The 22,438-nt window shown below is 33.4% G+C and overlaps 1 protein-coding gene across 2 annotated transcripts; it reads right to left on the bottom strand.

Moving 5' to 3' along the window:
* Positions 1–14,788: 14,788 nt before the first annotated feature.
* Positions 14,789–19,868, bottom strand: LOC120276340 (putative disease resistance protein RGA3). Of its 2 annotated transcripts, none has more exons than XM_039283062.1 (2): positions 19,826–19,868; positions 14,789–18,239 (listed from the first exon to the last, which is right to left on the bottom strand). In XM_039283062.1, exon 2 carries the CDS (start codon positions 18,193–18,195, stop codon positions 14,908–14,910), a length of 3,288 nt encoding a protein of 1,095 aa, XP_039138996.1. In that variant the 5' UTR covers positions 18,196–18,239; positions 19,826–19,868; the 3' UTR covers positions 14,789–14,907. The 2 variants fall into 2 exon arrangements, with proteins under 2 accessions (XP_039138996.1, XP_039138997.1); XM_039283063.1 differs by lacking the exon at positions 19,826–19,868 and having other exon boundaries at positions 14,789–17,827; positions 17,908–18,108.
* Between the last annotated feature and the right edge of the window lie 2,570 nt (positions 19,869–22,438).

The raw sequence follows: 22,438 nt of genomic DNA, 5'->3' as shown, positions 1-22,438 counted from the left end.
TCATCAAGTAGTCATTTACACAACTATCACTATTCAGACTTTTCCTACACATAACCAAGCCTAAATTCCTCAACAAAGTGTCATTACTCCCAAACACCAACATTAATCTAACCAATAATAAATTCATTACAAAAGCTTTCAAAAGTCGGCTCCCTCCTCTTATGAGCATTATGCCAAACAATTCTAGGGAATTATAGGCACAAGTTATCCATCATTATTCTTCTAAAGAATTTCCATAGTAATAAAATAGGCACATCAAACTCATGAATTTCAATTCAACAATAATTATAGTCATTAACATACATCTTTTAGATATATTTATAGAATCAAACTACATTTGAACTCTATATACTTTGTTCACAATATCATACCTCAACAACTTTAGAAATCTTACAATACCAAAGTAATTAAATCATCCTTAATCCACACATATCACCAACTAAATTTTTTAACATCAACCTCATAAGGACTACCTAAAAATATGCATCAATTAAACCCATTATCCCTCCTTATTAACTTCACAATTCAAAACCATATATCGTTTTACTAACACAACAATACAATCCAATTCAAAACATGTATGAATAATTACATGAATATCGATTAAGATTATCACCATCATTATAACATTCTATCATTTTTAATCATCCACTAAGGGTATATGTTTTATCGGTTCAAATTCAATCATTACAAATCAAATCACAACAAGTTGTCCAATAACCTAAGACGACATACCCAAAGCCATTCTCTTTGATTAAAAATACAGTAAATCCATGAAAATAAATTCGTCAAACTATTAAAGCATTCAGATATTCAATTAGAACCATACATTCAACTTAACCCACTCACCACTTAGGCGATCAAGAACAGCGAGTAAGCTACTCCTCCACCAGCTCCTTACCTAGAACTGAGCCCTCACCACCTAACTAAACATGACCACCCACACACCCAAAACCAAGAAATCAAGTGAGCAAAAATAACAAAAGAAGAACAAGAACAACGAGTAAAACCCCAGGTCTATAAGCAAAGAAATTCTACAAAAGTTTTAAGGTTGGCTCAAAGCTGGATTCCAAGATTCCCAAAGAGCTCATAAAGTTTTGGGCTTCATTCTAAACCAAAGAAACAAGGAAAACAACCAAAGGCCACCAATGATATAGTAATAGAGCTATAGTGACCACGAATTCCAGCAAAGATCTGGTTCTAGGTTACATTAAGTCAAGGAAGAACAACAATGCAACCATCCTCTCAAGTTCCAACAATGATAAGAAAGAAGAAGAAGAAGAAGAAGAATCAAACTCACAATCCTAACCCTAGATCTATTATTCATCTAAACAACAAGGAAGAAAGGAGAGCTTACCTCTAGACCTCAAAGAACATGGATGGATCTTCAAGCTTCAACTAGCAAGATCAAAGGATCAACTGAGTCAAACTTCTAGGTCCAAAGAACATCAAGGGATGAGAGGAAGAAGAGAGAATGAAAAACTAGGGGAAAAAAAGAAAAAGGGTTGAAGTTACAAAGATACAATACTGAGCTAAAAGTGTTACAGTAACAGGCTTGGAAAGTTCGGTTATAACAGGGAGCATATGTCATAAATACATCATTGGAATTGGTGTATTCAAACATGACTCACAACAATCCAATCATATGGGATTTACTCTCTGACAGTCAATGATTAGGATTGTTTCTTATGATCATATGAGGAGAACTTAAACCTGAGGTATCATGATCACAATGTGCTTATGGCGTCTGGTTTGTTACTAGAGTCATTAGGCCTAGTTTACCTTTTGATAGGGTCAACCTCAAAGTGCGGTTATGTCGGGCAAGTAATAGTTGTGAGTGATCACCAAAAAAAAATTCGTTCTCTCGGAAGTAAATGAGTTAGTATCCTATGTGATTATAAATACGTAAGATTAGAAGACCTTGGCCATGACAGTCAAACTAATCTTGTGGGACATGAATGATAGTTTGGTAATCTTACTCTAATATGGTTATTTGAATATAATCAAGTTCAGTGAGTTTGACAATTATCATGGCTCTCACTCGATTGGGATAAAAGAACAAAGGATTTATACACATGTGGTAATCATAATCGGAAATGTTCGTAATGATCTACTCATTCGTATTTAATTGAGCTATGACGTGGGGCCACAGGGATGGCTAAGTGCCATCCACATCCTTTGTTATCCTCCCATTGCCAATTGAAACAAACCTAGAGAGTCGCACTTAAAGAAATTAAGAATTGGTGTCGTTTTGAGTGTAGGTGTAAAATTGTCAATTTATAATTTTACTTCATGGGATGAGTGAAATTGTAAATTGGTCTAGGATTTTTTTTTCTTAGGTTTAAATTTTGATTAAAATTTGATGAAGTCAAATAATTAATTAAAATTATAAGGGCTTAAAGAAAAAAGTGGTTTTAGTTATATTATGACTCATATTTCTAATAGAATTTCAATGATTATATTTATCATGCTATAAAGTTTCATATTTCAAATAGGACTTCATAATAAAATATTATTTATTATGTTTTATGAAGTCTATATAAATATGACTCCTCTCTAACTCTAGAAGGAATCAATTGATTATTTGATGAGAAAAATCCTCAATCTCTCTCACTCTCTAACCCTAGCCGCTACTTGGAGAAGAAGAGGAGATTGTTTCTTGATTCCGGCGTGTGATTTAGAGGTGTGGGACTTTCGTTCAATGCTAGAAGACCTACCACAATCCGAGAGACAAATTTGGCATATCAAAGGAAAAGTTTTGGAGTATCCAGAGATAATTTTCTAGACCTCTCAATTAAATTAGAGTGTTCATTAAAATAATTAGATCATATCGCAATTTTATTCTTGCTTCAACATGCTTTTGATGGTGTTATATAATTTTACGATATTTACTAACAAGAAATCCTATATTAAGCCTACGATTTAAGCAATATCATAAACCCATTAATATTCTTTATATTCTTGTTGTATGCATGGTATAGTGACCTGTACAATGTAGATCCCCAACTATATATTTTGGGTTTTGTGAAATTTCACAAAAGCAATAACCACTTTAAATTAACTCTATTTAGTAATATATCTGGCATTATAATACAAACAACCAGCTTTAATATATAAGCTCGGGCACGACATTCTATTTGTTATTGACATGCATTGTATGACAACATACTAAATGTATTTTGGAATCAACTAGTATTATTGTTTGGCAATTACTTTGCATGGTTAGTGGGACAAAACCGGGCAACTTCTCACTGAGAGCGAGACCTAAACCACATGTTTGTCTAATGATTTCATTACCATTAATAGGTAAGCAGAATAACAATACCACATCCTGTAGTCTAATTGTTGTTTTATTGTAGGCTAGTGAAACATGTGTCTTTCTCACCATCATCTCTACACTAATGTGCTGAAAAGATCATAATCAATTCAAAAATAACGAATTTGGGTTGCATGCTAGAACCCATTTTTTTCTCAAAATAGACATGGTTTTGAGAGGGAGGTTGAGATATAAACAAATATATGGGTGCTAATCGAATCGGGTCAGGCTTGATAAGAAATGTACTGCACTTTACAATATCTATTAATTGTATATTCACTTAATTAAATTTCAATATAAAATCACCTAACTTAATTTCAATATCAATTGCAAATTCAAACAAAAAAAAAAATGAACTTCAAATCACCAAATCTAATTACAAAATCAAACATCAATTAACTAATAATCTAATTAAATCACCCAATCTAATTAATCAATTACATAATAACTACTGATTGTAAAACTGTTCTCATAATATAATAAGATCATATTTTACAAAAATAAGATATTGTAAAGTTAACTAGAGGAAGGCCAAAAAAATTTAAAAATTGATTTAGGGCTTGTAAAGTTGGGGGTACTCTGCATGAAATTACAATTTAATTTCAATAACTTTATAATCATCTAATTTAAGTTCAATACAAATAATTTATAAATACTAAAAAATTTACTTTATATGACAAATTAGAGAAGATAATTTTTTTTAATTAAGCAACAATACCATTTAAAAAATGTATTAATTGATTTGGATTAATAAAGCTTGACTGGCCAACAAATTGCAAGGACCACCATAGAATTATCATTGCTGAAAAAGGAATAAAATTTTTAATGTTTTCCATTTTTAGTTCATTAAACAATAGAAAAATTACCATTTCCAATAGAATGCACCAAAAATATGAAACTCTTTACTGTTTTCAATATAACACATGAAAAAATGGTAAAATTTTTTATTCCTTTTGTTTTTTTTAATGCGCATTCCAAAAAATCCTACAATGTGTAATAACATTAGTAGTCATTCCCTATGTAATAACCTCACAATGAAAATATAATTATTCAAAATCTATTTAAAAAGACAAATTATTCTTTAATATTAATCATTACAAACTAATTAAAAAAAGGGTTTCAACATTTTTAATAATATAAATATATCAAAGTATTTTTTTTAAGAAAGATTTTCAATATTGCACGTATCTTTTCATTATCATGTCATTGACAAAGGATATATTCATGGTGGAAAATAATATAGAGGGTGGTCCTTTTAAATTTTAGTAAAGTGTGCATTCAACAAATTATACAAATAAATCATGTGATCATATGAAAAGAAAAGAATCTCAATCTCTCATTTATTATTATAATTGCTATTTCGGTGCAATGAACTAAAAAATTTCAAACTTGTTATTCTATTTGAATATTCTCTCCAAACTTATTAATAAATAATTATTGTATTAGATATTAATATTATTTCATATCAGCTGTGTTTTGAATTTAGTAATGCTTTAGTTTTGGTAGTATTCAATGTTTGGCTAAGTTTGAGCTCTGGAATATTCGCTTTATGGAGATCCACACCCATTTCTCACCTTCCATTTTTTACTTTTTTTATTATTATTATTTTATTCAAAAGAACAACTGTTTTCTAACATTCACACAACTATTTTTTTTTTTCTATTGAGAGAGGCACTAATTTGTATTAGTTTAATTTTCATCAAGACTTACGTAGTGCTTTAATACCACAAAACCAGTACTCTTACGCTTGCATACTTTTCTATTCGCTGATATTTTAATCCACTATTGGGTGCTTATTGTTTAGGTTTCTTGCAAGCCAACATCTTCGCATGCTAACTTTTTCTATTTAGATATATATATATATATATATATATATATATATGTAATACCCTGAATCTTTGGATAATTACTGGAAAAATATATTCAGGGTATTACTACAGTTGCAGTAAGATTTTTTTTGTACAGAGTAATTTTGGTGAGAAACCCAAGTGGAAAGAACAATGACTTAAATGTAAAAGTTTTTTAAAAGATTTTGGGTTAAAGAATAAATGAAAAGGATGGACATGAAATGTTTATGGAAACCGAGGACTGAAAGGTAAGATGGAAGGGATCTTTTTAAAATATTGTGTTATAATCCAAGAACCATTGGATAATTTGAAAGGATCTTTTGAGAATACTATTTTATAATTAAGGGACTATTTGTGAGTTTTTCAGAGACTGTTTTGTAAGAAATTAAGTTTTGAGGGACTAAATGTAAATTTCGGCTGAATCATAAGATTGGAGAAAAATCTAGAATTTGTGAATCTTCTTCTCTTCATCCTTCCTATGCTACGATGAATCGTGAGAAAAAAATAAAATAAAAAAATGAAATTAAAAAAAGGAAAATGGGAGGCTTGAAGGAGTTTGGAGCTTGGAGAATCTTGGGAGAAAGTTCACGGAGTGTTTGTTTGCTTGGTAAGGATTTCTTGGTGTTGTATTTTTCATGTATGTATGCATGTATGTATTTTTGGGTGATTTTTGGAGGAAATAATGAATTTGTTTTGAGGAAATCGTGATGGAGTTGATGAGGGTGTTGTTGTGAAATTATTTTTTTGTGTTGAAAACCTTAGTATTTGTGATGGAAATTGCTTGAAATGGAGATGAGATTACGGAATTCATGTAGCAATTCTTGTATCACCCGAGATTAGGGTTTTGTTTGGTTAATTAAATTGATTATGATGATTAGGAGGTTAATGATAATGGTTAGATTGAAATGGGTTGAGTTAGCCAAGTTGATTTGGTTGGATCAAACCAAGTTGGAATTGAATTGGTTGAATTGAATTAATTTGGTTGAGTTAGGCTTGATCAAATCAAGTTGAGATGGTTTGGGTTTGGTTCAGTTGATTTGGGTTAAGGGTTTTGGACTGAACCAAGTTGGTTCAATGGATTTTGAATAAGAATTGAGTTGGTTCAATCTGGTTCAGTGAAATTGAGTTTGGTTCAGTGCAATTGAGCTTGGTTCAGATTGGTTTAGCTGTGTTTAGTCTAAATTGAGCTGGTTTAAATACAATTGAAAGCAGTTGGATTATGCAAGGTCGGATTTTAACCGATTGGAGTGAGTGGGCCCAATAGAGAGTTGATTATTATTTTTTTGTATTTTTCTTTTTGAGTTTAAATATATTATTTATTTTTTTATTATATTATTACATTAGGTGTTGTTCGGTCTTGGGAGGGAGTTCGGGTCTAGCAAGGAACCCAAGGACACCAGTGAGTTGGTAGTGGCTATTATTTTTAAATAATTGATTAATTATTATTATTTTTGAAATAATTATTTAATGGCTAGTATTTTGAAAAATAATTGTTTAAGTATTTCTTTTTTTATCATGTTTAATTAGGCGTATAATGTTGAGGTATATGTATATTTATTTGCCGTTGATGTTCCTGACAACCGTATTGACACATCAATTTCGTATAATTATACGTATTTATGAATAGTATAAATATATGTATATGTGATTTAATTATTCGGTTCATGAATTTATTTTTGGATGGTTATATATGCTTTGATTTGGAATGATTTGTGAAATCATGTGCGTGTATTAAAATGTTTTACCGACAATATTTGTGGGATCTGGTTTTTCATTCCCGGCATAGGAATGGTATTTTTATATTTGGACTTTATTGGTATTATGCATGTATCGTCTTGTGAATGTCCCGGATAAGGACCATGTGATATGATTTATCCGATTTGTATTATTCTTTCGCATCTACATGTTGGTTTGGATGGTGACGGCGGGCTAAAAGCCCGACTCATGCGATGAGTGGGTCCCCACGGGCCGACCTTTAGAGGTGGCGTGGTGGACTCGAGTGTTGATTGGTCCAGATCAGGTGGGAGCGTAGAGCCCTGATTGGATGATACATCGGGATCCCGGGGTCACCACACGGGACCGGTGTGCTAACGTCAAGGTTATGAGGACCTTGGCGGCTCCTAACCTAGTCGCGACGGCGGCTAAGTGAGGAAGAGTTTTCAGGCTGTGGAATTGAGAATGAATTTTTATATTACTTGTTATTTTGGGTTGTGATGAGGGGGCAAAGCCCAGCTGTCGCTCTTAAGAGGGCAGTCTCTCACAACAATTTGGATTTTCTTAGAAAATTTATTTGATATTGATTTATGATGAGTTTATGTTTCAAAAGTTCTTTAAAGACGTATTTTGCTAGAATTCTGTTATTTTGGAAAAGTTGGAAAATTATTTGAGAAGTTGGTATTTATATACTTTATATACACTGTATTTTAGTATTTGAAATTATTAAGCCACTACCGACCAACTCAATGTGCTGTAGTTGCAGGAGCAGGACCCTAGTAGATCACCGTTCGACTATAGAGCTAGTCAGGTTGAGTCCAGGATTGTAGTGGGTCCTCTTCCTTTCTTTTTATTTATTGGTGTCGTGATCTTGTAGCGGTTGTACCCGCAAATTTGAGTTATTGAATTCATGGTATTTATGTATTTGAACCTGTAGTTGGTGTAAAGTTGTAAATTGTGATTTGTAGGTCTGATTTTGTTTAAAACAGGGTGTCAGTTTCCAGTTAAAAGGGAATTTTAACTGATGGGTGCCACATTTACCTTGGTAGAAGGGGTGGGTGTGACAATATATATTTAATTTATTTTTTAAAAAAACAATTTTTCCTTTCTTTAGGGCTGTAATATATGGTATTTGTTGAGTCAGCCACAATTAATGAGGTAACGAAGAAGTGGGACCCATCTCCAAATAAAAAAATGAAGCTATATCAACAGTGGAACTCATGAGAGTATAATTGGTATTTAATATGAGGTTAAAACTCTCATTTGTTTGGATGAGAGATGAGTTGGAGAGAGAGAGAGAGAGAGAGAGAGAGAGAGAGAGAGAGAGGAAACCATTAGAAAAACTAAGTGAAGAAGATGGAAAGGTGTGAGTTAGGACAAGAAGATCGGACGACAATCCTGTGCCGAATCTCACTCAAATTCTGTGTGGAGGACCCTTGCAAGTAACTCTACCTATTGGTTAAGTTTGATCTTTCTTTTGATCATTACTTGATGTTTGTTTGCTATCCATGATGATGATGATGCTTGTATCATTGACACTCTTAGTGTATGTTTGTTGCCCATTGGGCTTGTAATCCTCTAGTGAGCTAAAGAGAATTCTTGTAATCCTTAATTTGTTGACATAGTGGAAAGGATTGTTAAGTGGCCTTAAGGTTCCGTGGTTTTTCACCCTTTGATTGAAGGGGTTTTTCACACTAAATCGTGTGTCTTTGAGTTTTGTTATTGTTTTATAGTTCTATTGTATCGATCAGATACAAGTTTTGTACTCAAAGTGGGGAAGAGCAACAAAATTCAGAAGAAGCATGGCTTGCTACAGTGACCGTGCTTATTCCTGAACCTGAATTTTCTTCAAGTGCTACAATGCAGGTACTACAGGGAAGGAAGCACGGGGGTGCTTCACACTGTGATTATCTCGGGATAATTTGGTTTTAGAACTTTTCTCCCTGTGCTACAATAGAAGTGCTACAGTGCCAAGTTCACGGCTGTGCTTCAAGCCGTGATTATCTCGGGATAGAGTTTGGTTTCAGAACTTTATTCTAGTGCTACTGTACAATGCACGGTTGCTACAATGCCCCCGTGCTTGCTACAATGTTTTCAGAGAAACATTGTTTCGCACTTCTGATCGAACCGTTTCTCCCCAACAGTATTTAACTTCTATTTTGAAATTAACATAGGCTTGAATTTTCTTAATTTGATCAATACTACTAACTTGAGAGAAGTGATGACACTTAACCCTAATACTGACTGAAGTACTTTTGATTTTTTATATGATTTATTCTCAATATGTGTTTCTATTTATCTATTTATATATTTTTTTATGTTTGTTTATATCTTTTATACTTATCTATTCTATAAAATAAAAATCAATAAAGTTGAAGAGAAAATCAACACCGCTCACAACCGTGAAGCAATTGCATATTTTTCTTTCTTATTTCTTCAATATCTATATTTGAGTTATTAATTAATGCAGACTTAGAAAAAAAAAAAAGTTTATTTGCACATTTATTCCACTCATCTAAATAAACTTAATATTAACTTGCAATTGAATATAAATAACCAATATTTCATGAATTTTTGCTATTTTTACAAATATAATATTTTATACTGTCAATTTCATCCTTTGGGGTTTTTCATGTTCCATATATAATTTAGAGAAAAGGTTATGACAAAGGAGCATGTGATCCTAAGCTTTTGAGCAAAGATAGACTTTGGGATGATGATAGTGACTAGCTGGTCCCTGGTATAAAAAGGGGGAAAAAATCAATCAAATGTGGTGCCTCAACCTAACAAAATTTTTTTATTTAAAACATTTTCTTAAATCAGGTACGGACATATTTATTTTAAAAGAAAATTACATATTAGTCTCTCAAATTTTTCAAAAATACCCAATAAATCCTTTTGACAAGTTTCGAGACCATTGAGTCCATCCCTTTTAATTAAAAGGTGGATATTTTCATACTTTTGGTTACGTTCCACCATGATATTTTTCTAAAATGCTGAAACTACCCTTCTACACTAGTGGAATGAAGCATGGTGACCATTTTTGTCAAAGAGATGCTGGTTGTCTTCTATGTGTGTAATTTATTTTTAGTTTTATTTTTTAAATATCTCTTTTTTTAGGTGTTGTAATTTATTTAAAAAAAAAAAATCATTGTTTTCCAAAATAATAACTATAATCTAAAATATGATAATTTTAAAAATATTTTAAAAAAAATATTATTTGATCTATTGATTTGTTATAAATTATTTTATGTAGTATATATATATTTTTTAAATCTATATTCAATTCTTAGTTTTTTACAAATGTTTTTTTGCCAAGAAAGGCGGGGTGCACAAGATCGTTGGTTTCGGTTTTTTAAAAATTAATTTATATAATATATAAAATTATATTATTAGCAGAATTTTTTTAAGAAAGTTATTGCCTGTTTGACACTTAATTTTTATAAACTAAACTATAAATTAACATAGGAATAAATTTTAAAATTGTAAAAATTTTATTAATTGAATTTTGTCTTTTACCGAGCTAATGAGATTATCAAGACCATATTTAGCAACAACAATTTGAAAGAAAATCCAAGAGCTAATTATGGGCGGAGCTATTCAAGCAGTCTAATCATACGTGGAGATAGATTGAAGATTACATGAGATATGATTAGAGATTTGAAGATCCAAGCATGGATGATTGAAGATCATGCTTGAAGATATTGAACGCTAAACTTGGATCAAGTTTAGTAACGATATTTTCATGAGTCAAGCGAAGATCATTTGGGAAGACCAAACTTGGGTCAAGTTTCGAAAGAAGATCGGAAGATCTCCGGTGACCATCTTTTGTGAGACGGTTGCGTGCCTTGGTGGGCACGTCCCTCAGAAGAGGGAGACCTACTGAAGTGACGAGAGGAAGAAAACAGCTGCAGGCAGGAGGAGCTCGGGTCGAGTCAATTGGTACGAGGCAGACTGAAGGAACCGGGAAGGTTGAAGGTCGCAGAATCGGGTGTATTTAACTAGAACTCAGTCATGTTCAGTAAGGTGGGCCATGTTGCAACTGGGTATTGCAACATCTAACTTTGGAAGGTGTCCAAGTTAGGAAGCCGCGGAAAATTCTAAAAGAGGTAACTTTATTGGACGTCGGTGCATCTATATTAGAGATCCTGGTTGAAGATTTAGGATGAGCCAACAAGTGAGAGACTCTTCGGTGAGAGTGGAGTGTGTGGCCATTGGGTAATCTACAAAGGATATTCTGTGTTGAGAGAGTATTGTACTCTTTGTTCTTAAACCTCTTTTAGTAGATTGTTTCTTCGGGCCTAGCCCCCCCAGATGTAGGCAAGGTTGTGCCAAACTGGGTTACCAATTTGCTTGTCTCCTTTCTCTTATTTTGATTGTGTGTCTATGTTTATTCCTTCAGTGAGTTTTTGAGTGACTTAGCACATCACACCACTCAGCATAACCATCAAGTGGTATCAGGGCGTTGGTCGTCATTGTGTGCTTTGGTTTCAAGGCCGGTGAGATCCAAGCAGAAGTTTCGACGATGGCCGCAAGAGAAGGAGCATTGGTTACTCGACCACCTTTACTCAACAGTTCCAACTACCTATATTGGAAAGCACGTATGAGGGCGTTCATCAAATCTCTTGATGAAAGCGCGTGGACCGCAATTGAAGAAGGATGGTCCCCTCCTGTCGAGATTGATGATGAGAAGAATGAAATTAAAAAGAAGAAGAGCAAGTGGAGTTTGGAAGACATAAGCAAAGCCAATGCAAACGAGAAGGCTCTCAATGCTATATTCAGAGGAGTAGATGAAAATCAATTCAAGTGTGTAGGAACATGTGAATCGGCAAAAGAAGCTTAGGATATCTTCTAACGAATACATGAAGGTACAAATCTGATAAGAATCTCAAAACACCAAATGCTAACAAGCAGGTTCAGTAAGGTGGGCCATGTTGCAACTGGGTGTTGCAACATCTAACTTTGGAAAGTGTCCAAGTTAGAAAGCCGCTGAGAATTCTAAAAGAGGTAACTTTATTGGACGTCGGTGCATCTATATTAGAGATCATGGTTGAAGATTTAGGATGAGTCAACAAGTGAGAGACTCTTCGGTGAGAGTGGAGTGTGTGGCCATCGGGCAATCTAGAGAGGATATTCTCTGTGTTGAGAGAGTGAGAGAGTATTGTACTCTTTGTTCTTAAACCTCTTTTAGTAGATTGTTTCTCCGGGCCTAACCCCCCAGATGTAGGCAAGGTTATGCCGAACTAGGTTATTAATTTCCTTGTTTCCTTTCTCTTGTTCTGATTGTTTGTATGTTTATTGCTTCAGTGAGTTTTTGAGTGACTTAGCACATTACATTACCCACCGGAAGCATCAAAATTTTTTTAGCCATAAGTTGATCAATAAATTTAAATATATTTAAAATATTTCTCAAGACATAACAAAGGCAAATAATTCGCAATAAAATCCTATTATATGGGTTTCATAATACTTGAATAATGTAAGAAGACATGCAAACAAAAGCATATATATAATTTCATTCCATTCACCATTTTCTAGGTCATTCAATGCTCTTTTGTTCTCATTCCTTTCCCACCATTTTATGACTTCAAACATCATTCAATTTGGTTATAAAGTTATAATATGACTTGTTATTATCCACGTGGCACAAAGCATTTTAAGTATGGTTTAAATTGAATAAACATTTTATCTTTAGTTCAAGGATCAAAATGACTTAAGGACCATAAGTGACATTAATATTCAAATTTTAATTCAAATATATATCATGTTTAAGTAATAGATTTTAGGAATAGCTTTAATGAATCACCCGAATGGCAAGTTGGCATTCACATCAACAACCATGTCATTCTTTCTCTCTTAATTTATTGGGAATTGAAAAAATAATGAAAAGATATGATGTAAAATTACTTTTATGCCCTTAATATAAATAAATCAAAAATTTTTGTTTATAAAATATTTTAAATAAATTTTAATTATTATAAGTAATTATTTAAATTACTTATTAATTATTTTATGACTTATATTTGAAATAAATATTTATTTAATAAAATTATAATATGATTATTATAATTAAATATTAATTATTTAAATATTAATATATTTATATTAAATATAAATATTTGTTTAATAAAATTATTATATGATTATTATAATTAAATATTAATTATTTAAATATTTAAACATTTAAATTTAAAATAAATATTTATCATAATTATTATATGATTATTATAATTAACTATTAATTATTTTAATATTAATACATTTATATTAAATATATTTATTTATTTAATATAAGTATATGATTATTATATTTAAAAATTAATTAATTTAATATTAATATATCTATATTTATTTAATATATTAATATATAGTGTAGGTGTAAAATGGGTATTTTATACCCATTACTCTCAATCAATTTTCATTCCCCCCCAATTTGGGGAAAATGGATCATTACCCATGGGGGGTTAACCCCCCATGGGTAATGATTACTACCTTAAAAAATGGGCCAAACATGGGAATGGGTAATGATTCCGACAAAGGGTGAACCATTACCCCATCCAAACACTATCTTAAACTCTAAATCATAAATTCTAAAAAACCCTGAACCATATCACTATAAGATCCTAAACCCAAACTCTTACACCCTAAATAATATAAAACCCCACAAGCCAAAATGCTAAACCCCCAAACCTAATCCCTAAAACACTAAACCCTAAAAAATACTATAAAATACTAACTCCAAAAACCTAAAAACCTAAACCTTAAATTATAAACAAAATAAACCCCAAACCCTAAATCCTAAATCCCTAAACCTAAACCTTTTAGGATTTAGGAGGAAGAGGACGAAAGTGAACTAATTTATTTATTTATTTATTTTTATTTTATTTGTCTACTTATTTTTTGAGAAAGAGAGATATTAGGGGGAAAAAAAAGAATAATGTAAATACTAACATAAATACCAACTTGCCATTCACATTACCCAAAGAAGTTTTCTAAGAAACCTATTACATAAAAATATATCATTACTGTTTTAATTATGAACTTAAATTTTTCTATAATATTTTATGTAATTATTTTATTCTAAAAAGCATAGTCATAAAAACCAATAAGAATGTCATTTGGTCAATTTAGTTAATTTTGTTCAAGATTAAATTAATTGAATTATTTAAGTTTTGAATTTTCAAAAAACACACCAATTTGATAAAATAATGAAATGCTAACACAAATGGCTAGTACTAGTCTAAATATGAGTAAACTATCTAATTCTGTTTATAAATGACAAAATTAAGTGAGGATGAGACAGAATTCTTTTTTCTCATAGGATGGGGTTGGAGACGGCATCCCATTCCCACCCCCAAAGCTTGCCTGTCATCTCTAGCGTTTATGTTCCCTGACTTGGAGCTTGGCAGTTTAATTCAAGTTTCAGATACTCAAATTACTATAATTTGAATTATCATATGACTTCTAAAATTATACTCTTGGCCTATCATTCTTATGACAAAGTGTTAAATAGATTATTTGAAACATGAAAGTTACACACACTTGGATTATTGTTCAAATGACTTTTCAAGAACAATACTTGACAAGCAGGAAAATCAAGAAGAAAGATGCAAGAACTTAGATTAAAAAAACCACAAAATCATGGGGCAAAAACCAGCTGTGAAAGAGAGGAAGATTTTACCATCTTTTTGAGAGATTACCATAGAAATGATCCTTAGCAGCTGCCTCTAAAGACTCGCAATGGTTTCTAAATCCAGTTCATTCAGCAGCTTTATAAAATTAAAATTTTAAATAGAATTTACTAAATCATTAACCATGTCAAAAATATACACACACTTAAACTAACAAATTAAAACACTAACAATTAAAAGTTTGTTTTTCATTTACTAAACTTGTTTTGTAGTTTAAATAATTGAGATCAGTTAATTGGATGAGTTCCATTAAAAATCTATAAAATTGAACCATGACGAAGTATATAAGTTATATAAAAAAAAATTACTAGAACATCAATGCCATGTTTATTTACCAGTCTTAAAAGTCGATGTCGATATGTCGAATGTGCTCCATCTTGTGCCACTCTTTGCGGATGTCAATATTCCTCCAACACTTTAGCGTTAGGAGAGGGCAATGTTTGATGGTTAAATCCTGGAGTTGCGCAAGGTTTACCAGCAAATGTGGTAGTATATTAAGACTAGAACAATGACAAATCTTCAGAGACTGAAGAGAAACAAGCCTTCCCACCCACTCGGGCAATGTAACCAATCTATGACATCCTCTTATTTCAAGATACTTGAGTGCAGTAAAAATTTTCTCTTTCACTTCTTCACCTCCCAAAGAAATCAAATTTGGATTATGACTGATGGTTATGCTACAGATTGAACTGCCCAGTTGCTGTTGCTGAAAAATAAACAGAGGTAAACAAGTTAGCTGTTCACAATGCTCAATGGATAGATCTTTGAGCACCGTGAGATACTGCAGTCCATCGAACATTGAAACAGATGACAGCGAAGACGATGATAATGATTTACAATCTTGAATTTGTAATTGAACAAGGGAAGATGATCTCTGCTTCCTAAGGCTGTCAGCTGAGAGCACACCTGCATTGCTATAACTAATACTGATAGTTTGGATCGATGGTGGAATGCATGGTTCTACCGTCAGGTTTGGACATCCCTTCAGGGTCACAACAGAGAGGCAAGGGAATGCTGCACTTCCAGAAACTGGATTAGTCAACCATTCCTTCAGGTTAGGCATATCACACAAATTGAGCTCTTGCAAACATGGGAAGGTGCCGCTCTCTCCAAAAAACTCATTACCAATTTTGCATAAAGTTTCCATGTCGTAAATGTTGAGAACCTTGAGGGCTGGTAGAAGGCCGAATGGTGGCAGTTCTTGCAATCTCTTCAAACGGTTCAATGTGATACTCACCAAATATGATAACGATGGCAATGATTCTGCTGTTGTCATCCACTTCGGCATTGCGAACCCTCTATACCCAATAATAACCAGCTTCTCAAGACTCGGGTGCGGCTGGAGAGCTTCTAGTACATCTTCATCCACATATTCTTCTCGCCGTGGACCTTCATTTACACCCATCTTCCACCACAGGTAAAGTGATCGAAGGTTCTGCTTTGCCTTCAAGTTCGCTTCATTTGCTTCCGATGCATCTCTGACTTTTTCAAGGTTATCAATCTGCAGTTGGCCACAAAGAAGGTTCAAGCTTCTCAATTCCATGATGGTGCGTCCAACATCTTCCCCAACAACATATTTAGACAATGTCAGAAGATCCTGCAATTGTCCCATCCTCTTTGGCATTTGAGTCAATGATAAACATTCATAAATCCTTAAATGCCTCAAGTTAAACATGCTAGCTATGCCTTGCGGAAGCTCACGAAGTCGACAGCAGTACTCTAGATTCAGCCTATACAAGTTGATCAGACTAGTGATGGAGTTAGGCAATGTTTCAACCTCTGTTCTTGACATGTCGAGAAGCCGTAGATGTTTCAATCTGCCAATTGCGATAGGCAATTCTTTTATGTTACTTCTGCTTAAATCTAACACACGCAAATGTGGTAGACTTGAAAACATCCTTGCCGGGACTTCTTTAACTGCACTTCTTAGGTCTATATACGTGTAAGAATCCTTTAACAATAAAACAAGCGATCGAAGCTTTTTCTGCTTGTCCAGTGCAAATGGAATTTCTGATGAATTCTTACTGCAAACAACTGCAGAGAATCGACATCCACCAGGAATATTTAATCTCTCTTTGCTGCCAATCTCAGCCACGAAGCATTCTTCTCCAGCAACATATCGAGCAAGATCATGTATTAAATCATGCATCTTGCAGGTGACTTTATTGGCATACCCATTCCATTGGACATCTTGAAAGAAAGATCGCCACAACAAATTGTTGAAGTACTCATTTCCAATATCCTCCAGCATTGTGCCTTCATCAAATGGCAGGATAAAACCTTGTGCCACCCACATTTCAATCAGCTTCTCCTTGTCAATTTCATAATCTTTCGGAAATATAGAGCAATAAGCAAAGCATTGCTTCAAGTGTGACGGCAAATGATCATAGCTCAGCCTCAATGCAGGCAATATCCCTACCTCTTCTTCAGGCAATCTCCACAATTGACTATCTCTGACAGATAACCACTCACCTTCTGATCTCTTGAAGGCCATTAAACTTCCTAAAGCTTTGGCTGCTAAGGGCACACCCCCACATTTCTTGACAATATCTTTCCCTATTGCCACAAGTCTCAGGGTTTCTTCTCCTTTTCCTCTTCCAAATGCTCTTTGCCTGAACAAAGTCCAACAGTGATCCTCTGATAAACCACTTAGTTGCAGTGAAGGCACCGTGCCCATAATTGATGCCACTCTGATACTTCGTGTTGTCACGATGACTTTGCTTCCTTGTGTCATAGTACCACCACTCAGCAAGTGCTTCAACTCATCCCACTTGTGCTCATTTTCATTCCAAACATCATCTAGCACAAGCAAGACTCTCCTCCCCTCAAACAATCCTCTTAGTTGATGTTGCATAGGTTCTATGTCAGAGAGATCACATACATTCCAAGTGGAACTTTCAATAATTGCCTTTGTTATTCTCCTTATATCAAAATATAAAGAGATGCAAACCCATACTTGCAGCTCGAAGTGCCGCTTAATTCTGTCATCATTATAAGCTAACTGCGCAAGTGTAGTCTTCCCAAGACCTCCTAGGCCAACTATTGGTAATACTGAAAGACCCCTGTCATCATTATTCTCATCATCAGTCAAGAATCTTATCAGGCGTTCTTTATCTTCATCTCTTCCATAAATCTCCGATTCATTTATGAATGAGTTTGTCTGCCTTTCACAATTTACTTCATTACGCCTTTGATCCAAGGAAAATGATCCTCCCTCCCTCAAATGGAATTTGGTTCTTTCAGCAGCAATGACATCCAACCTTCCCATGATATCTTTGATCTTATGAGCTATCTTGAAGCGGAAAGCAATTGGGTTCGAAGATGAAAAGAAGGTGCTCACCTTTCCTGTTCTTCTATGCAGTAGTGCTTCAGTTTGAAACGCATCAAGAACATCATCTGCATCATAGGCTGCATCTTTGAGCTTCCTCAGCCAATTAACAAGAGACTTGTCTTTTACCAACCTGTGCTCAGCATCCTCCAGCACATCTTCTACAGTCAAAAGAATTATCTTTAGATTTTCAAGATCTTCAGATACACCAAGCAACAGACCGAATTCCAACAGAATGCTAGAAGCCAGTTTCTTGAAAATCAATTGTAGGAGCGCCGATGCAACTACTGCTTCTTGCATACTTCAGCCTTTATCTTGTTCTCGGATTCCTCCAGAAAATATGACTGCTGAAGAAGCTCAATGATAAATCCCAAATACCAAAAAGAATCAGACAAAGCTCAAGCCAATCTTGAGTCTAATTTTTAAATGAGTTGGTACGGCATCCCCATCAAAGCTTTTTCTTTAGCTTTTACTTTTGGAACTTTTCACATTTATTGTTCCATTAAATAATTGCAAAAGACTTTCAAGTCTATCACAAATTTCCAACAAATTTCGAAATACCCTACAAGTCCAATCTCTCTCTCTTTCTCTTACTGGCTAGGGACAAATCAGGATGTGCCGGTCATAAGCTCTTGAGGACATCCTACTCGCACCGACGACATCTCATTGGTGCTCATAAGGTGCCTAATGGAACTCATGACTAGCAAGCCCACTCCTAGAATGCTATTCTCACTAACACAGGTGAGCAAGCTCATGAATAATGTCGGCTCAAGATAACTAGAGGTCTAAAGTGAAATTTTACAATAACATCTTTTAATTTTTTTAATAAAAATTAAATTTAAATAAAATTTAGTTTTAATAAATACCTATTTGAGATGTTTATTTATCTTTTTACATGCTACTAAACTTGTGATGAAGGGATATATTTAAAATTTATAAGCAAAACTCAACAAAGTGAAAATATAAAAAAAATTGCAACAATATAAAAACTACAAAAAGTTTTATTTATAATTAAAATAAATGAATATTATATTAATTTTGCTGAGAAAAATGCATAAAAAAAATCCAGAGGATCTGAATAAAATTTTGAAAAATTAGTTACGGAACATATGAGACTGATTAAGCATTAAAATAAAAATATTTAATTTTTTATGATACTATTTAAAATTTTAAAAATTAGCTAGGATTATAAAACATTAATTAAATATTAATTAAAATATTTTTATATTACAATAATTACTTGGAGTCCTTCAAAATTTTGAGTTGTTAAAATTATTGTTAAAAAAAAAAAATCTAAATTAAAGATGAAGTCTTAAAAAAATTGGAGGCCTAAAACAATTGCTTCATTTGCCTTACCCTTAAGCCGGCCTACTCATGAATGGTGAGCTCACTAAGGTTCTTAGGGTGCTTGCAATTAACAAGCAGCTCGGCCCAATGCTAACCATCCAAGAATGTAGTAGAGATAAGATTGTAAAAAAAGATAGGTTTTCTAATGATATGTATTGGATAAGGGTAACACGCTTAAGGGCATCCTACTTGTATCCATGCAAGCCAATGCATAAGCTCATAACTAGTAAGTGCCAAGACCCTACATCAAAGATAATACTATAACAGAATAACACAAAACCCACAGATGATTGAACAATAGCAAATCTCAAGCCAAAAATGAGATAAAGAACACTAAAGTTACTTATAAATCTTCAATGTGAAGGAAAAACCCACAGGGCCATTCAAATAATACATTCATTATGAGAAATAAGACATTATAAAGGTTTAATCATTTAAGTTTCTTGCCCACAGCTTAAGACCCAACAAATTGGAATGAAACGCACAGAGCACCAACAAAACAACCACAAAGAGATCCCAATTTATTGTAAGCTTATCTCTTAAACTTGCTCAACGGTGGAACAAAAAAAAAAATCAAATTTACCTTGTAAGAGTTAGCTTTTGTTGTGAGAACCAAAGACAAACCTCTATTGCCCCTCCTTCTTGTTCTTCTTACTATGCTCTTTTACCAACCAAAAACCAGGCAAAAACCTTTAATCAGATGAAATCTTTTTTTCCATGATTGATTCATAATGATTACCTTTTGATAAAATGTTGTTTGAATCCTAGCCATTCAAGTAAAAGCTACACATGACAAAGACAAAAGCTTGTGGAGCTGGACACATGGGTAAGTTAGATCCCTAACAATTGCTCTTTGTGGGGCTCGGCACATGCCCCACAATCTCCCTCTCCAGCTCATTATAAGGAGATCCATCACACAACCTGCTTAGTTGAAGTTCATCTTAACCAAGAACTGCATCCCGACCAAGCTATTACCTACCTTAAATTTCTCTGTAGGAACCACTTTGGTTACCATGTCAGCAGCATTCTTGTTTGTGTGAATTCTCTTCAACTCCACTTCTTGATCCAGAATTGCTATATGCAACCAATGCTACTTAACGTCGATGTGCTTTGTTCTTGCATGATACAAGATATTCTTACTCAAATCTAAAGCACTCTAGTTGTCATAAAATGCCACATACTCTCTTTTTGACTCAACCAAGTTCGTGAAATATCCTTTCATTTAAAAAATTTCTTTATCTGCTTCAATTGTTGCAACATATTCAGCCTCTATAGTTGATAAGAACATATATTTGTAACTTAGTTTGCTAAGGAAATTGCATCCCCATAAAAGTGAAAATGTATCCTGATGTAGATTTCCTTCCCACTAGCAAAATAGCCTATCTTGTCTACATTTGTAAACCCTTCAAGAACTGAATGTGAAGTCCCAAAACTCAAAAGTATCTTTGAAGTACCTCTCAAATATATGAAGATCCACTTCATAGCTTCCCAATAAATCATTTTGAGATTAGAAAAAAAATTCGTTCACAACAACAATGGCATGAGCTATATCAAGTAAAATATAAACCATTAGATACATCAATCAACCAACTGTAAATGAGTAAGAAAAATAGCTGACTCTTCATCATTCTATTTCTCACCACTGGACAAGATTTCTTACTTGGCTTGAAATGATCGCCATGAGGTCTGCTAACTACCATACCATGCTAGATGTTGAATTTCTTCAATGTCCATTCAACATATTAACCACAACCTTCTAGCTTTTTTTTATCTTTAATAATGTTTATACCAAAAATATATTTTGCTGGACCTAAGTCTTTCATGGCAAAAATGACAGATTAAGTGATATTTATGCAATATCTAGAGAAGAACAAGAAAGCATACTACCCATGCAAGGCACGACTCCACCTTCTTCACCACTTACATCACCTAGCATCTAGTGAAATACTCTAGATGTAAACATCTATTCACCTTCCCAACTCTAACAAGTCATCCATCTTATATGCACTTTTATCTTAACAATCATTGATTCATAATTAATTATTTTTATTTAAAATATTACTGTTTTATTAGATTGAGTTTTAATTTGAAATATCAAATGTGAATATATAGTGTGTGTGTGTGTGTGTGTGTGTGTATGTTATGACGAGTCTGGCAAGAGGGAAAGAAGTGGCGCCAAGTTATAGCATGGAAGAGGTTTCAAATAACAGTCACGTGCTTAGGAGGTTGTCAGCCACATTAGCAAGGTTATTATGTGACAACCGAGCATTTGACGAGGCAAGCGGGGACATCGTTGGCAGCAGAAGAGTTTGTTATGCTAACGTGGGAAGGCATTTAAAAGGTGAGAGCATTGGAGAAGAAGAGGGAGAGAAGAATAAAGAAGGATCTTTGGGGTTGGTTGGTTCTCCGGTGATTTTCCCCGGCGCTTCGACAGGAGGGAAGGAATTCCCACTTACTTTACGTATTTCAGTTCATATTAAGTAGATCTATAGCTCTATGAGTTTAATTTCATCATTTGGTGAATGTATGGAGTTTATCTCTTAATTTGTTGTTGCTTTGAGACTTGAGTGAGATTTGATCATGGATGCTAGATCTGGTTATTTGAGTGGAAATTCTGGTGATTGAAATATCAATTCAGATGAGATTCAAGTTTTGGAGACATTAATCTCAGTATTGAGTTACTATTATATAGATTCATTGATTCCAGTTCAATAATTCATAACAGTATATATCACTTAATTTTTTCCATAGTTTTGAATTAAATATAAAATATATTTCAAATTCTAATTAAATTAACTTGTGATTTTGTTCTTAAAGAGTTGTCTAGTGTTGTTATACATACACTTATGCTTTGATTATCTATCTGAGGTAACTTTCATGTTTAAATGAATAGGTTAAGTGAAGGTGCTAAAGTCATATATTTGGCATAAGTGCTGAAGGTTGAAACAACTGTATGGGCAATTAATCATGGGAAAAAAATTAGTGCCTTCCAAACACAATTGGATGGGCACCAAAGTTATTGATTTTTTTTTAATTACTGAATTTCAATTTTCCATTAAGATGAGACATTTTGATTAGTGAGTATGTTATGGTGATAGAGCACAACTAAGTATGCACTAGAAAATATTTTCTAGTGTTCTTCTGTAATATATTCATCTACTTGTGATTATATGAAGACTTGAAGATGTTTTATCTG

The sequence above is a fragment of the Dioscorea cayenensis genome, chromosome 14, assembly GCF_009730915.1.
Source record: "Dioscorea cayenensis subsp. rotundata cultivar TDr96_F1 chromosome 14, TDr96_F1_v2_PseudoChromosome.rev07_lg8_w22 25.fasta, whole genome shotgun sequence".
Taxonomy (NCBI): Eukaryota; Viridiplantae; Streptophyta; class Magnoliopsida; order Dioscoreales; family Dioscoreaceae; genus Dioscorea; species Dioscorea cayenensis.
The sequence above is the reverse complement of the archived record's forward strand: the minus strand, read 5'-3'. Positions and strand labels throughout refer to the sequence as shown.